The sequence below is a fragment of the Myotis lucifugus genome, unplaced genomic scaffold, assembly GCF_000147115.1.
Source record: "Myotis lucifugus unplaced genomic scaffold, Myoluc2.0 scaffold_28, whole genome shotgun sequence".
In the NCBI taxonomy this organism is placed as follows: Eukaryota; Metazoa; Chordata; class Mammalia; order Chiroptera; family Vespertilionidae; genus Myotis; species Myotis lucifugus.
In genome coordinates this window covers 6,784,532-6,801,119 of record NW_005871076.1, presented here as the reverse complement: position 1 = coordinate 6,801,119, position 16,588 = coordinate 6,784,532, and the positions used below count along the sequence as shown (strand labels likewise).

The 16,588-nt window shown below is 47.3% G+C and overlaps 2 protein-coding genes across 6 annotated transcripts; both read left to right on the top strand.

Moving 5' to 3' along the window:
- Positions 1–284: 284 nt before the first annotated feature.
- On the top strand, positions 285–4,195 carry LOC102440784 (histone RNA hairpin-binding protein-like). Its single transcript, XM_006086533.3, has 6 exons — positions 285–492; positions 1,654–1,734; positions 1,841–1,945; positions 2,591–2,743; positions 2,886–3,009; positions 3,753–4,195. The coding sequence occupies exons 1-5, from the start codon at positions 449–451 to the stop codon at positions 2,974–2,976; spliced, it is 474 nt and encodes a 157-aa protein (XP_006086595.1). The 5' UTR covers positions 285–448; the 3' UTR covers positions 2,977–3,009; positions 3,753–4,195.
- A 243-nt stretch (positions 4,196–4,438) lies between these two features.
- FAM53C (family with sequence similarity 53 member C) lies at positions 4,439–13,806 on the top strand. 5 transcript variants are annotated; one of them, XM_023752118.1, is made up of 6 exons: positions 4,781–5,146; positions 6,181–6,458; positions 8,040–8,269; positions 8,661–8,718; positions 10,228–11,012; positions 12,188–13,806. In XM_023752118.1, the coding sequence occupies exons 3-6, from the start codon at positions 8,192–8,194 to the stop codon at positions 12,443–12,445; spliced, it is 1,179 nt and encodes a 392-aa protein (XP_023607886.1). In that variant the 5' UTR covers positions 4,781–5,146; positions 6,181–6,458; positions 8,040–8,191; the 3' UTR covers positions 12,446–13,806. The 5 variants fall into 5 exon arrangements, with proteins under 5 accessions (XP_014309343.1, XP_023607886.1, XP_006086594.1 ...); XM_014453857.1 differs by lacking the exons at positions 4,781–5,146; positions 6,181–6,458 and adding an exon at positions 4,439–4,690; XM_006086532.3 differs by lacking the exon at positions 6,181–6,458.
- Positions 13,807–16,588: the final 2,782 nt, after the last annotated feature.

Here is a 16,588-nt window from a genome sequence, read left to right as displayed (position 1 = left end):
CTATCCCGCTCGCCTCTAAGCTGCGTCAGCCAATCCCCGCGCCCGCCCAGAACCTTACCAGCCAATCGCTTGGCTCGTACATCACCCGGGGGCGTGAGCTTGCGCTGGTAGGAACACAATTTGCCCCGCCCCACAGCCAGAGCAGGATGCCGATTGGCCCACCAGCATTCGGCCCGCGGCTTAGTCAGCCCCGCCCTATACGAGTCTGGCGTACCATTGGCTTTACCTGTGGCCAATCGCCTCGCCCTTCCTGAAATTTCCCTTCGCTCCGCCCCTCGGACCCGGGGAGATTTAAATAGCACCTCGCTAGCACTAGCGTTGTCCAGTGGTTAATACTTGGAGGAATTAGTTTGGCTGGGAGGTCTTTTAGACGTCTCTTTTTTCCTTGCTTCTTTCTCGTGTATTATAAGGACTTTACCCCTCTTAGTCTGCTACCCTTCCGCTGGAGATGGAGCATTTGCCGCCGGTGTGGCAGATGCCGGGGCGAAACAGGTGTGTGTATTTATGCTAAGCGGCAGGGGCCCCTTCCAAGAGCTTTTCCTAGTAAGATCTCCCGGTTAGCGCGCAGCATCTCTGAGACGCTAAGTTACGTGAGTAAAGGAAATGCCTTTTCAGGGAAAGCAGGGGAGTTGAATTATTTCTTGGCATAATTCTTATCACAATTCAAAGGATCTCAAAATTTGGTTGCTTATGGAACTTTGAACATTAATTAGGTGGTATTAAGAGAATCTAATTTTTAATAAATATTTTATTTATTTTAGAGAGAGGAAGGGAGAAGGATAGAGAGATAGAAACCTCAATGATGAGAGATTTTAAAAATATTTTTTTTATTGATTTCAGAGAGGAAGGGAGGGGGAAAGAAACATCAATTATAAGAATCATTGATCGGCTGCCTCCAGCACGCCCCCTACTGGGGATCGAGCCTGCAACCAGGGCATGTGCCTTGACCCAGAATCCAACAGATGACCTTTTGCTTCACGGGTCCATCCTCAACCACTGAGCCACACACGCCCGGCAAGAATTTATTCTTAATTTTGGGGACTTGTTTTTAAATACTGCTGTGGGAGTAGTGGTGGGTCTGGATGAAACAAAATTGGCCATGAGTATTGGGTGATAGGTAACTGGGGATCCATTATATCAATGCTCTCAAAGTTTAATCTGTATACTAATCACCTGGGGATCTTGTTAAAATGTAGATTCTGATTCAGGAGGTCTGGGTTGAGGCCCAAGATTCTTTACTTCTAGCTGATGCTGATGCAGGTGGTACAGGGACCATACTTGGAGTAGCAAAACATGATGCTATTCTCTTTACTTCTCTGCATATTTGGAATTTTCCATAATAATAGAAAAAATATTTGAAATAAACTTGGAAGCTATTTAAAATACAGGCCCCTAAAATGATGATTCAATAGATCTAGAATGGGGCCCAGGAATTATCGAGGTCCCTGGGTGCTACCCATCCAGATGGCTTGCAGACTACACTTTGGGAAGCAAGTCAGAAATGCAACCTTTATCTTTGAAAAACAGTCAGTCAGAAATAAAACCTTTATCTAGTTTCAGGATCTTGGTGATAGTAGTGGCTTAGAGGTGCAGTATAGTCAGTTGGGTATTGTCCTAAAATACCCTTTTCATCTGTAGAATTTGTTTCCCCAGAAAGGAGCAGTGTGAAGAGTCTTTACCCTGGAGGGTAGAAATGGTGAGTGTGGGAGTCAGCACAGAGCCCTGCCATGCCAGGTGAGTTTGAAAATCACACTGGGGATTAAGGGAGTGTGGGATGAGTTGGTTTCTGCTTTGGTAATTATAATGACACTTCATGTGGCCACTATATACTTCCCCGCAGGTGGAAGGTAGAAACAGATGAAATTGTCCTACAGCGGCGGCAAAAGCAGATAGATTATGGCAAGTGCACACCTGGTTACCAGTGTTTTCTGCAGCAGGTCCCCAATTGAGTGTAGTTGTGGGTAGTCACAAGAGTCTCAGTCAAGTGGCTTTGGTTCAATGTCAGGTGATGGAAATATACTAGAATCTGAGTGCTCTCACAAACTTGGAGTATTACTAAAACAAATTCTCCTGCAACCTAGCCCCAAGGTTAAGTCATACTTAGTCCAGAAGACTTTTTTAAAGCCTATCTTAAAAAACACACACACAAAAACAAACAAACAAAAAAAAACCCCTCTATCCATCTTTGCTTATGAAGCTTTTTTCTTTCCAACCATTTTTACCTCATACCCCCAGCTGACTTGGCTAACTGAAATGTATTTATCTAATCACGTGAAAGTTTACATGCACACATAGAAACTAAATGTATGAAAGGTAGAGTGTGTTTGAAAGGGATGCCAAATACTGTCTTTTATATCTATCTTGACTTCTGAGGGAATTGGAATATCTAATTTAACCTTCCCAGAAGAAAGAATATTGGGGAGTTAGGAAGTATGATGTTTAATGTGACTTGAAGATTTTTTCTGTTGAAGGCATTGATCATACCTAATTCTCAGAGAATCCCTAGTAAGTCTCCTGATTCACCATGATAAGCAGTGAGCTGTGCCCCCTACACCTTGATCTCAGTCCGACTCATAACTGTTGTTGCCAGGGCACAACGACAGCCAGGACTTCATCCTCAAACACCAAACAAAAACAGGAGATATAGCCGCCGCTCCTGGGATGCCCAGATCAGGCAATGGAGAAAAGCACTACATTCCTGGGACCCCCCCAGCCAGCCTCTGCAGGGCAGGAGGGCTGAGGGGTATGTGCACTATTCTTGATTTCTTCCTAGAGTGGTGGACTGAGCCCCACCTCTCCCCATTTTGCAGAGATTTAACTTTCACTGGCTAAAAAGGGAGAGTCGGAATGAGGTGCATGCTCCTCTGACTCTGCTGCCTTCCTAGGCAGGGAATGGAGACTCATCTCTTAGAACCAATGGATTCCACCCCTTTGGATGACCTCCTGGATGACTGGCTCCAGCCCCTGGAACCCTAAGAGAATCTGGATGGAGACCAGAAGGGAGCCCAGGTAGTATCTTCTGCTGAAACCCACTAGAGTAGGGTCAGAGATGGGGTCTGGTCTATGAGGTCACAATTAAGATGGGGTTCAAGCTAGTAGCCCAAGAACAAAAAAGGAAAATGAGGCATCAGGAAAAAATATCATGACATGAGTAAAAAAACTTGAGAACTAAAAGTGGCATAAGGATATTTAATTATAGTTTGTAATGGGCTGCACTGGGGGCTATTTTATACTTGATGAAAGAGTTGTAATCTTCTTTTGAAGTGAAGCTTGAGACCTAACTTGCAGGATTTGTTTTTTAACTCTCAATTTCAATGTTTTTCAAATGAGCCAATGCTAACTTAACTTCTTATACTCAATCATTTAACTTTAGTAAGTATGGTTAATAATAAAAAGGGGGATCTAGTGGTGAAAACCAAGGGCTTTAGAGCCTCAGACTGCTTTTTAAAATACTACCTTTGTCTACCACATGGGCAGTCACTTAACCTCTCCAGCCATTTCATGTCAAATAAGATTTTTTCCCATTTGATGATTGTAAGCAAAAATGAGAATACATATTTAAAGTATGTAGCAAGGTGCCTGGCACGTAAGTGCGCCACAACAGGAATTATTGGAAACCATATCTCCTGTAACTTCAGGCCCCTGCCAGTTCTTTTGCCAGGGGAAATGGGCAAGGCAAAGGAAATGTGAGGTATATCTTCCCTTGACCCCATTTTCTTACTAAGTATCTAACTTTTCCTCTTCTTTTTCAGTTTGCAGACGAGGTGGCTCTGACTCCTCCCTTCCCAGGCTCTGTGAAGATCCCCACCACTGGTTCTACTTTCTAACTGATCACAGCTACTTATCTGTCCCAGATTTGAGTGGGGTACACATTATTTAGGAAAAAGATACCTTTCAGGGGACCTGTTGCTAAATGTAGTAGTGAGGATTTACTTGCATGACTGTTACTTTCCCATCGATTAAAAATCTAAAATTCTGCCCTACAAAGAGATCACAACACGAAGGCATTGTTTAAAACCTCTCCTTTTCCATGTTTTGCCTGTCTCTCTAAACCTTCTTTGATTGATGAGACTCAAATTTACGTAAGAACCAGAAACCTATTCCCCAACCTCTTCACCTACTAACGTCTACATTGTCTTCAAAAAGGACTTAAACTTTGGCTGTGGTGGCAGTGGTGGTGGTTTAATAAAAGATGGTTTACTCTACCTGAAGAGGAAATATAGCACCATCCACATCTTTTCCCCATCTGCCTTTTTCCTCCCTCCCCGTCTTAAAGAAAGTGGTCCAGCTGTAACTACCGTACTCCCCCCGACACCCTCCCACGCGGGTTACTGAGCCGCCTATGATGTCATAATCACAATCCCATTACCTCATCCTGTTGAGGGGGGGCGGTGCGTAGAGGGAGGAAAAGAAGTGATCAGCCCTGGGCCCTCCTCAGCTTTACAAAGTTTTTGGCTGAGGGCTAATCATAGAACCAAATGGGAACAGCCCCCCAACTGTAGTAAGTCCTGGGTTTATAAGGTTCGAGCCGATCTGGCCGCTGGAAGAGGGGCTCCTGGGACTTAGAGCAGGCCCTAATCGGCGCTTGGACTACACTTCCCAGAAGCCTTCGCGCCGCGGACGGGTCCTCTGCTGGGGGAATGGGGATTCCTCCAGAGAGGCGGCGGGAGGAGGTGCGAGAGGAGAGCAGGTGAGAGGGACCTTGGCTACTTCTCATTAAGCGGCCCGAGCCGATTCGAAGGCTGTCCGTGGCCCGATGGAGGAATGGAGGACGGGAGCCATAGCTTTGTTTACCTTCGTCTGACGCGGTCTCCCCCGCGGCTTTCGAGACGTGCCTCCAACTGGGCCTGTCCACCTTCTGCAATATTTTGCAGGGGGTGACTCCATAGTGAGGAAACCGCCCTCATCCTCAAATCAAAGAACCGGGCTCCTTCCTGACAGCACTACCTAAGAAAGGCTTCGAGGGAGAAGCGACGCGAGTCTCGAGCCCCCGCGGACAGCTCGGGGGGACTCGGTGGGCAGGAGAGGTTCCCCCACTCTCCTGAGGGGCCCGTTGGTTCGCGCCGGCGCCTTTTAAGGGCACCGTGGGGTGAACGGAGCGCTCAGAGCTGCTCCGGCCGCGGCCCTGGGAGCTGGAGGAGCCGCGGTAGGTGGCGGAGGGCAGGTGGCGCTCGGGCCTCGGGGCGGGCTCCTCGGCCGGCCCTCCCTCTTTCCCTCTCTCCCTTCCCCCAGCCCGGCCTCCCGCGCGCCTGGGCCTCGCCGGCCGCCTCCGCGGGGAGAGCACGGGACCCGGTGGGGGAGGGGTGGCGGAGCGCTGAGTCCCAGACCCTTCCCATCCCCTGCGTCCTGAGTTCGCTTCCGCGGCCGGATGATGGAAGCTCATTGGGAAGAGAGGAGCGACAAGCCCCCCTCCGAGCGAGCCCTGGCGCCCCCATAGGGGCCCGCGGACGACCCATGCCCCACCCCGCGGGGACAGGCAGGGCAACCGAGGGGGAGGTTGGAAATTGGAGGGGGGGGGCCTAGCCTCTTGCTTCTTCATCGGGGCGGGGGGGAGGGGGTCGCCCCACTTGTCGCCCCTCTCTCCACCAGAGCCATCCAGGGGAAGAGCAGTCAGACCCCCGCTTACCTGTTCATGCACCTCCCTGCTTCCTCCTGTTTTCCTTCCGTCTCCCCAAGAGGGTTGGGGCTGGGACCCGAGGGAAGGTCCCCGGAGGATTTGTGACTCGCCTCCTCCCCATGAGCCTGACTTGATGCTGGGTTCTCCGGGCTTCAGCACGACCTCAGCATCCCTGCAACCCGAATGTCAGGGGTGACTGCCATCCAATAGGGCGCGGGGTGAGGGTCCGACCTTTATTTCGGGGGGCCGATGGTGGGGGGGAAGCCTGGATGGAGAGCTGGGCCTGGTGGGATGGTGGGGAGGGCCTAGCGGCCTGCTGCTCTCTGCAGGGCTGAGCCCCGTGCCAGTTCAGCTGAGAAGTTTTAACTTGTTTAAGTGAACGTGCAGGGCAGTCTCTGCCCCTCGGAGACACAAAATGGAAGGGGAAGGAAGGCGCAAGAGAGGGCTTCTTGCACTTTTCTCTCTGCCTGCCCGAGAAAGAGGAGGCCCCTCGCGGAGCTGGTTTGCCTTCTTTTGTGTCCTGGTTGGATTCCTTATGGCTTCCGTTCTGTTCCCCCTCTCAGCCTGGCCTGTTTGAGGAAACTCAGGCGGAGAGGATCAGTTGCGTGGTAGTAGTTGCATTGTTCCAATTACCGCCGTGTGTGGCCACATCCCAACAATTAAAACGCAGAAGAAAAAAGAAAAAAACACATGAAATCACTCTCTTCACTTGATCCCAGAGAGGACTGGGAGTTTGCTGTTGGGCCAAATGCCTCATGAAAAGCTTGCAAGAGTTTTGCTTCACACTCTGCTCCTCATGACTGGTCAGCCTGTTGTCAGCCTGAAGCCTAGGGTCTCTGGGGTAAACGCCTGCAGTTCGGTTTCCTCTCTGGTTCATCTTTGAGGGTAGAGTTAAGAAACCAAGAGCAGAAGTGATAGAAGCTTTAGCCTCTCCCACAAGAACATAGTAGGGGAAGCGGCTGAAGAGAGCTCTCAAGAAGCTGGAACTTCGCTCAGGGTTGCAATAATTATGCGTGAAAATGATAGTTAACTATAATGATGATTGACTACTCCCACACCTTTCTTCCAAAAAAACTCCCAAGTATGTCCACGTGTATTTCTTTGCTTTTCCTTGTGGCCTGCCTCCCTCTGAGGTGGGAGTGGGTAGAGATGATCCCTTTTTTGTAAAAGTAGAAAGTGATCTTGCCCCCAAGGTCACAGAAGAGCCCTTTTGGGCTTCTGTCGGTATTGAGGTGATGGCGGTTGGCATCTAATCAAATAGATAAACCTGGTTGCCTTCCTCTTAATGTTATCATCACTTGTGGCAGCCTGAGGCTTTGTAGAGCAACAAACAGGAGGGATGAGAAACAGCCTATGTGGACTCCTGGTTTGTACAGGCCAGATGGTATGCTTCTTACATTTTGGTATTGTCTGTTATGTTGGATGTGACAGATTAAGATTATTCAGCCTGTTTTACATGGGTAAATTGAGACTAAGACAGGTTAAATGATTTGCCAAAACTGCCACAGCAAATAGGATCAGGATTGAGATTTCTAGATAGTTTATTCTCTCTACTAGCAAATGCTACATATACCCTCTGGTGAGCGTCTGTCTGCTTGCTAGTCACTTCTGGGAATAGGCAGAATAGTATGAAGACACTAGTAACCTCCCCTCCTCCCTTGAGTAATTACGTGGGCTTAAAGCCTGTTATCTGATAGAATTAGTTTGTTTTTACCAAAATTGACCTGAGAAAGAGTCTTGATTAATTGTATTCATGGTTTTTGAGTCGGATCAGGCTAAAAACTTAGTTGAATAAAGTCACAGAGTTGTTTTTAACATCTATAGAGTTGAAATGTAATTGGAATTACCCTAGTACCATTTCCTTATCCTCTTCTCATTTTATAAGAGAATATATACAGTATCTGTTGGAAAATTATATCAGCTGGTCAGGCTAAGGAAGAACTTAAACCTCATTGACTCTTGTCTGAAGCAGAAAGTCATTCCTACAACCACTGCTCTTCCTGTTCCCTATTATTATTTCTGTAGTCTAGGTAAAAGGTACCTCTCTTTGCTTCTGATGAAGAAAATATTGGGCTAATCAGGATGGAAATAACCATTTGGTCATTCCTCTTTCTCACCTGAGCTGTTTTCTAAGTGGTGCCTGTATTCTCGGTAGACAACAGAGCATGAACCAGGTTAGGAGTGGCAAATAGGTTTCAATTTGCTTGCCAACTTCAGTTCATTTTACTAGATATCTGGACTGCCAAGCTTATAATGTGTCTGAGGCTATGTTTAGGCTTAGCAGGAAAAAGCTGTGATCAATTAATGATGTCTGCCAGAGGCCTGGCATAGGGATGCTGTGCTATGTGTGCCATGCATTTTCCATCTCTGGACCAGGTACATCTCTAATATCACTTGGGGCTGGTCCCTCTGTAATTGGCAGACTCAGCAGGCATGACTGGAGAGGGAAGTCCCAATGGTGCTAGAATGGTGCTGCAGTGGCAGAAGACGGCTCACGAGTGAGGTCTGGAAGAACAACAGGGAAGACATCCATCATTTGCTCCAAAGTGTGCAAGTCAGATCCTGGGGAGAATCATGATAACCCTGATCACTGAGCAGCTACAGAAACAGACTCTGGATGAGCTGAAATGCACACGCTTCAGCATCAGTCTGGTAAAAGACCAGTCTTCCTGCTTCTCCACGACCCCCTCCCCCTTTTTACAGAGGCTGTTTGTTGCTACTACTTCACCCTTGTCCTATGCCATATGAGTCATGGTACTTATACTGGAAGAGTCCACTAAAAGCTCAAGAAACCCAGCCCAAAAGGAAGGGAGCAGGGATTTTTCCACTGATAGAGAAGGGACACCAAAACTTGGGTGGAGAAGGGTTTGAAATATTGGAAGATGTGCATTATTTTACTCACTAACTTTGGGAAGACAAGAAGAAAACACTTAAGAGTCCCTAACATCCCTATAGCCCAGGAATTGCAGGGGTGAGCTGAACAGAGCTTCTTGGAAATCTGTGTCCTGAACCTGAATCATGATGGATATTGTCTCTCTCCTAGCCTTTGCCTGATCATGCAGACATCTCCAACTGTGGGAACCCTTTCCAGCTTGTGCCTGGTAAGGTATTGTGTATTTGCATATATGTGTGTATTTCCATGCTTCCATCCACATATTTCTTTCATTGGTTTCCAGTGACCAGGACTAGGTAGCCTACCTCCCTAACATTCTTGCCAGGGTCACCTTCTGAGATGGGCACTTGTCTCTGTTTTACATATCATTATGTAATGTTGAACATTTCCTTGTTTTACATTGTTGCATTGTATGTATGTACCATAGTTTATTTAATCAGTCTCTTATTAATGTACATTAGGTTATTTCCAAACAAGACCATAGTGAATAGCCTTGTACATATGTCAGTCATTTTACACATGTGAATGTGTATCTGAGGTATAAATTATGAATTATTCAATCAAAGGGTCTGTGATCATGGGGGCAGGCATCACTATTGTACAAGCAGAACTTTAACCCATGATGCTGGGCTGCTGTGAAGCTCATTTTCTTTTCTAGGATACCTGGCCAGGGAAGTAAGTTGGCAAAAGCGTCTTCATTTAATTTCTTCCTCTGATTTATTAAATACTTGCTGTGAGCCAGGTATTATGTTCTAAGTAAAGAATAGGATACATGGTCCCTGCCCTCATGGAGGTTAGTAGGGGGCAGAACTGTTGACTAAAAATGTTAAGTGTGGGTTTTCTCCATCAAGCATGACTTCGTATACTTATCAGTTGTTCCAAATATCTAGTTTCTGCAGAATGCAGTCAGCTAGCCAGAGGAGCTTGGAGTAGGTCCTTTGTCTCTTAACGAGCTGCCTCCCAGAAGACAGAGTTTTGGTTAGAATTCAGTGAGGACCATTCATTTTAGTCCATTTTCTCTTCCACCCCTCAGTCCCCCAATCTGTTTGAATTTCAGAGCAGGCCTATGGGAAAGGAGTCAACATATTTGGGTGACCAGACGCAGGAACACGAGTAGCACAAAGTCTTAGGGTTTCCCAAGCATGGTTCCACTATCAAAGGCCTTTTGCATCCTGTTTGCCCTCCCTAGCAATAAAAGTGATCTCTTACCTGTTTGATTACCTCTTACTCCTTGGTAACCCTAACTCCTGTTTTGGTGCTGTTGAGACTTGGAAAGGGGAAAGGCTAAGGAAGGAGAGGATAGGCCAGCTGGGCGGTTGGGGAACAAAGTAGGTCTAGGTTGAGTGGAGTGAGGGATGAGTAGCGCACACAGACACAACGTTTGTTTCTATTGTTTTACCTTTGAGAGGGAGTGGCAAGGCGCTGTATGAGAGTGTATTTTCAATTTCATGTGTTTCGTCATAATGGAGGCAGAATAGCATAGCGGTTAAAAGACCTAACTTTAGAATCAGACAGACCAGGATTTGAATCCTTTTTTGGTCATTTGATTGCTACATGACTTTGGGCAAGTTACTGGACTTCCTTTATGTGAAATGGGCATAATAATAGGTTTTTGGGAAACCTCACATAAAATGTTCATTACATTATGAGCACATAGTAAGCTCTTAAAAATATATTAGCTATCATTAATATTATTTTTATTATGAATGCCTTCCAGAAGGTGCTTCCTGGAGGGGCCTGCCCCACTGTTCCTGTGCCGAGTTCCAGGACAGCCTCAACCTCAGCTACCACCCGTCAGGCTTGAGCCTGCACCTCAGACCACCCAGCCGGGGAAGCTCCCCACCGGAGCAGCCCCTCTCCCAAGTTCTAAGCCCTGAGCCCCCTGACCCAGAGAAGCTTCCTGTGCCCCCCACCCCTCCATCCAAGAGGCACTGCCGCTCACTCTCAGTGCCCGTGGACCTGTCTCGCTGGCAGCCAGTGTGGCGGCCTGCCCCCTCCAAGCTGTGGACTCCCATCAAGCACCGAGGCAGTGGTGGAGGGGGTGGGCCGCAGGTGCCTCACCAGAGCCCTCCAAAGCGGGTCTCCAGCCTCAGGTTCCTCCAAGCTCCCAGTGCCTCTTCTCAATGTGCCCCAGCCCACAGACCCTACAGTCCACCTTTCTTCAGCCTGGCCCTGACCCAAGATTCCTCTCAACCCTGCGCTGCCTCCCCCCAAAGTGGCTCCTGGGAGAGTGATGCTGAATCCCTGTCCCCTTGCCCACCCCAGCGTCGATTTTCCCTATCACCCAGCCTGGGCCCACAGGCAAGCCGCTTCTTGCCTTCTGCCCGGAGCTCCCCTGCATCCTCCCCAGAGCTGCCCTGGCGACCCCGAGGCCTCCGCAACCTTCCTCGAAGCCGCTCACAGCCTTGTGATCTGGATGCCCGAAAAGCTGGAGTGAAGCGGCGCCACGAGGAGGACCCCCGGCGGCTAAGGCCTTCCTTGGACTTTGACAAGATGAATCAGGTGGGACCGCCGGATTAAGGAAGCTTGAATGGTTGAATGGGAGCAGAGGGACTGTGTTCTCTTTCACTTTTAAGCTGTCCTAGTTCCATGCCATCCTGGCAGGGCCTCCCCTGGAGCTCCTTTCTGTCTGAGCTTTCACTAGAGTGATCTACCATCCCAGTTTGCCCAGCACTGTCCTGGTTTTAGCACTGAATCCTGAAGTCCCATGTCCTGTGAAACTCCTCAGTCTTGGGGGTTCCAGAGAAACTGGGGTGAGACCCATGTTAAACGTCCCAATAGGGATTCCCAGGTTGTTTTGCTAGAGGCCCTTTCCCTCTACTCAGAACGCATAAGCCACAGAGTGCCATCATCATTGCCCCACCCCCTCCTTGTGCTCAAGGATGGTTTTGCCACTTGCCCTTCACTGCTTTAAGTGGGTCTGGGAGAGCTTAAAACAGGCTGCTGCAACATTCATCTGTTCAGCAAATGTTTTTGACTTCCCAGTATGAGTGCAGTTGTCTTATACACTTGCCCACTTTTTCATATTCTTCCTGCTATACCACTGGGTCACAAACCTCTTTGTGAACTTACACACTTATTGACAGTCATCCATCTAACCCAGTGATGGCGAACCTTTTGAGCTCGGTGTGTCAGCATTTTGAAAACCCTAACTTAACTCTGGTGCCGTGTCACATATAGAAATGTTTTGATATTTGCAACCATAGTAAAACAAAGACTTATATTTTTGACATTTATTTTATATATTTAAATGCCATTTAACAAAGAAAAAATCAACCAAAAAAATGAGTTCGCGTGTCACCTCTGACACGCGTGTCATAGGTTCGCCATCACTGATCTAACCAGTCAGCAAACATTTTTTTGGATACCTACTATGTACCTGGCTCTGACTGTATAGGCCCTGGCATTACAGTAGTGAAATAGGCAGATGATATTTCTGCCCACATGAAGCTTATAATTGAGTCTTTAATTTTGCTCTCCTCAAAGAAATGTTACATGGTCACTGAATTTTCTGAATTTTATCAGTGAGTTCATAAACCTCACCTTAAAGCCTAGGATTCGTGCCTTAGAGGGTAACTAAGGGACAGGAAGGACACTTTGAAATACAGCTTGGGCCAGGGTGCTCTGGGATGTTATTATCTTCCTTTGCCTTCTTAACTTTGCTGTTTATTTGACAGAAACCATACTCAGGAGGTGTCTGTCTCCAAGAAACAGCCCGGGAAGGCAGCAGCATCTCTCCACCGTGGTTCATGGCCTGTAGCCCCCCACCCCTCTCTGCTTCCTGCAGCCCCATTGGGGGTTCCTCCCAGGTGCTGAGTGAAAGCGAAGAGGAGGAGGAGGGGTCCGTGCGGTGGGGGCGGCAGGCGCTGAGTAAGCGGACACTGTGCCAGCAGGACTTTGGGGACCTGGACTTAAATCTGATTGAGGAGAACTAAAACTGAGAGGCTACTACTTCCTGGGGCCACACAGACTGACTCTCTTACGGCTACTAACAAGTGTCGAGGCCCCAAGACTGGGGGCCCAGCCTGGGAATGGGGATGAGTGGAGGGCTCCCACTCAGGGCAGCTGGAAATCTCGCTCCAGGAAGCTCGACCATGCCGAGAGACTGGCCGGGACAAGATAAACAGAGCTGGTGGCGGGAGGGACAGCCCCAGAGCAGACCCTTCCCATGGCGGCCCTGAGTGTGAGTATCTCTGCCAATGAGAAAGCAATGGGCAGGGAAGGAAGGGGTCAGCTGACCCCTGCTCGGGGAATTTCACTAGCCCCTTTGCTTCAAAGGGCACTTGTGTCTTAGAATTTGGCCAGGGTGGGGGGTTCATTCAGCCTCCTCGGAGAAATTGTGTGTGAGTGTGTGTGTGTGCTTGGGAGTATACTTGAGGAAAGGTGTAAAGGTGTGTTTGCGTAGCCTTAGGGAAGGAAGGCAGTTGCTCCTTAATAGTAGAGCATCATGATACCCCCAGGATCTTGAGTTTTCATGGGACAGTGGGCTTGTTCAAGAAGTCAAAAGGAGGGCACCAAGTTTTTCTTTTTCCTAAGTAGCTTTGGAACCAGGCTTATGATCCATAAGCACCACTGGCTCCGCAAAGGATTCTGTTTGGGGGTACTGCAAGCTCTTTTAAGTGCTGTGACCTCAGCCAATGGTTTTTTCCTCAGGCCCACCCCCCCTCCCCTAGATAGATTTAGTGTTGGGGCTGGAGAGGGCTCTTCACATTGATTCTGAGCTGGCCTTTTCTTCTTATCAGATTGCCTAGGCTGTATACCACCTGCCTCTCTCACTCTCTAAGTAGATGCAAGCACATGTGGGTAACTGAGGCAGGGTTGAAGGGCTTCATCTCTTTCTTTCCCTCTTTACTGATGGGACCTTTTTCCCCTCACCCTCTGACCTTTGATGCATTTGGACTGCTGACCATTTAAAAGCAGCCTGTGATTGCTTCTTTTGTAAAGCAAGCAAGCAACCTCCCTCTACTTTAGCTGTTTGACTATTTGGATTTTCACATATTGGGCTTACCCAGAGTGTAGCGCATCTCTACAGGGCTGTGGTTGACGCTGGGTAGACATCTGCATCTGTGTTGTGTGTGTGGTGTGGCTGACCAGTAGGTGAGTATTCCTGCGTGTGTGAGTGAAGCCACTCCCAGGCTGGTGCTCTCCTCCTGTGCCCGGTGACTGCCCAGTGGCAGCTTTAGCTGCCCTTCACTCCCACCTGCTGCCAAAGTCCCTGTGCTAATGGGATTACAAATACAAAAAGTGGAAAAAAAATTTTCGTAAACTTTGTTTTATATTAAAAAAAAATCCATAAGTCTGTGTGTGTGTTAAACATGAGGTCCTGCCTCTGTGGCCGTGTTTGAAAAAATAAAGTTTTATTAGAATAATCCATTTTCCCAAGCAACCTTGTGTATTACAGTGTCTTCTTCCCATCACCACAAAGAGGCAAAGAGGAAGCAGGGAGAAGGCCACCTAACTCTTCCAGCCCCTTCCTCTCTACGGCATGGCTGGGCCTTTGCCCTTCAAGGGCAGTATCTGGTCCGTAGGTCCTATGTGGCCACAGCAATCATATCCTATGGCCTAGGCTTCTGTTAAGGCCTGGGTTATTTCTGGCAGTCTTGATTGGTCTCTGTCTCCTCTTCTCAACTATCACTCTCACTTCTAAGAGATTGAAGTGAAATGTTAATACATTCTAGCTTCCTGAGAATGCTTGATGGTATAGGCAGGGACTTGTCTAGACTGGTTTGTAGGCTTTGGGAAGTGGGGAGAAGTCATGATGGGAGACTTGACCAGGAATCTTTTTTAAAAAGATGGAGATTTAGTCATCAGAATTCAGATTTCAAAGACTTAGGTAATTTCTGCATCTTAAAAATAACTACTTTGTAAAATTATCCTACCAGCAGAGCTTCTCTTTTGCCCTAGAAGGTGGTATTTTCCCTGATGCTTCCATTGAATGTTCATTTGTGGAAAGAAGCTGTGTGGTTCACTCTTTCTTTAGATCTTTCTATTCCACCCTTTCTTCTTCCTACGTTAGCATTCTTCCAATGTGTGTGGGTGAAGTGTAGCTGCTTAGAGATCCAGGCAGGAGCCTCTGTCCCTAAGGCATAGCCTTTCTTTACCAGTTTGGTGCTGACTTGCCAGGCAACAAGAAGAGTCAAGTTGCTTAGCCTCCGTCCCAGTTTCCTGCTTCAAATTGGTGGCACTCATTATTGAATACCAATGAAGTGTGCAAGAGGACAGGATTGGCTTGACTACCTGGAGCAGGAACCTTAGAGGGGATGAAAATACACTCTAAAAAGATAGTCCTATTACTGCCCTGGAGATAAAGGGAGGGGCTTAGAAGGGATGGGGCAATGGAATGTAGTTAAGCTCAGCATTATAGGTTTTTTCTTTTCCTCAAAACTGCTGTTTGAGCAGGGTTAAAGTTTGGACATCTAAAATGACTCTTCCCCAACCATTTTCCTTTCTGTTCATTTTTTCTGTTGGGTTTTTCTACTGTTTATTGACTTGTGAGGCCAAATGTGATTTTATTTACCAATCCTAATAATGTAGAAAAGAATGTAAACTCCCTGAGGGCAATGGTTTTGTTTTATTTAGTGTTGTATCCCCAACACTTTAAAAAGTTACTGGCACATGAAAAGTGCTTGCCACATTCGTTGAATGAATTTCCCACCTTTGCCTTCCCATCCCTGAGCTTAGGCACCTTTCTGTTTCTGTTCTGTGAGAAGCCAGCTTTGAACATGGGTAGTAAATAGAGCTGCACATGGGAGAAAATTCTAGTGGTGAATTTTTATAGAAAAGCTACAAGCTGGATCCTGTATGGATTCACCCTTGTTCCTTCTTAACTAACTACAACTTGTGGACCATGTGCTTTAAGAGGTGTCTCTTGGCCAAGGAAAGCATTCTTAGGCCCCAGCTTGGCGATAGGAAATGGAAGTTACAAGAAATAGGGAGAGAAAAAAATCCAAAGAAATGTTTCCTTGGTGCTCCACAGGGTTAATTTTAGGTTCACTTCCCTAAATGTTTTGTACTTTTACTCAAGTCAATAGTTGGTGCCCACTCCCCATCCCTGCCCCCAATTTTTGCTACAAGTAAAGTAGGTCAAGGGTAAAGACAAGGTTATGGACAGATGACTGGGTAGGTACATTAGTTTTGGTGAAAGAACCAGCTACTGCTCTTTCCTGTCTGTAGGGCAGATCTGTGAAAGAAATAGCCACTTTTAGAGTAACAATCATGAATTAATACTAGACTCTATCTTTCTGGTCTGTATACTCAGTCTCTGCATCCATAATACCATGGAACCTGTGCTAGTCTCTGACATTACCAACATTAATGATTGAGGTTTCCCATTGCCTGGAGTGAAAACAACCTAAGCAAAAAATTCAGTATCTCTCCACTACATCCCCTTTCTAACAGGAGCTGTAGATCTCCCACACTTAATGTGAATTCAGATTGAGGTGGTGGGGTTTTCTTTGTCCCCAGCCCCACTACTTCCATGGTAAGATGGTACTATTGCTGAACCAGAAAAAAGAATCCCCATCATTGGTCCCTTTCCAATTCCCCTAAAAGTTGAGTTGAGAAACACCTGGACTTAATAACATTGGCAGACGTGGAAGGGGAAAAAGCTCTATGGGTTTAAGTCACAATACCAAGATGTTGGAAGCTTATTGGCCTTCGGCCAGTGGCAAGAGTGGCAGTATCATATCCAATGGATGTAACACCTTGGTCAATTGGAAAGGAACCTATGAAGTCATGGTAATATAGAATGGGATGATACCATGTTATGGGCCCGTGAGTAGAAAGATACTGTCTGATGGACCAATGGCGAGAAAGTTTCCTAAAAGACAATGGCAGATAGGGTAGTGCATGTTCAGGATAGGAAATCAATAGGTATTGGGGTGTTAAACTTCTCAGCTCAAAACATTCACCCTCAGCTCCCCACCCCAGTAAAAGTCTTTAGTGTGCAAGGAGGTAAGCTAAAGCCTTCTAAGATATGGGACCCCCTGAAGGAAGGTTGGACCCTGATGTGCCCTGGGACTGAAGGCCCGCCCAGTTCCCCACCCCTGCCGAACTGCAATTCCCCTCCTCGACGCAGG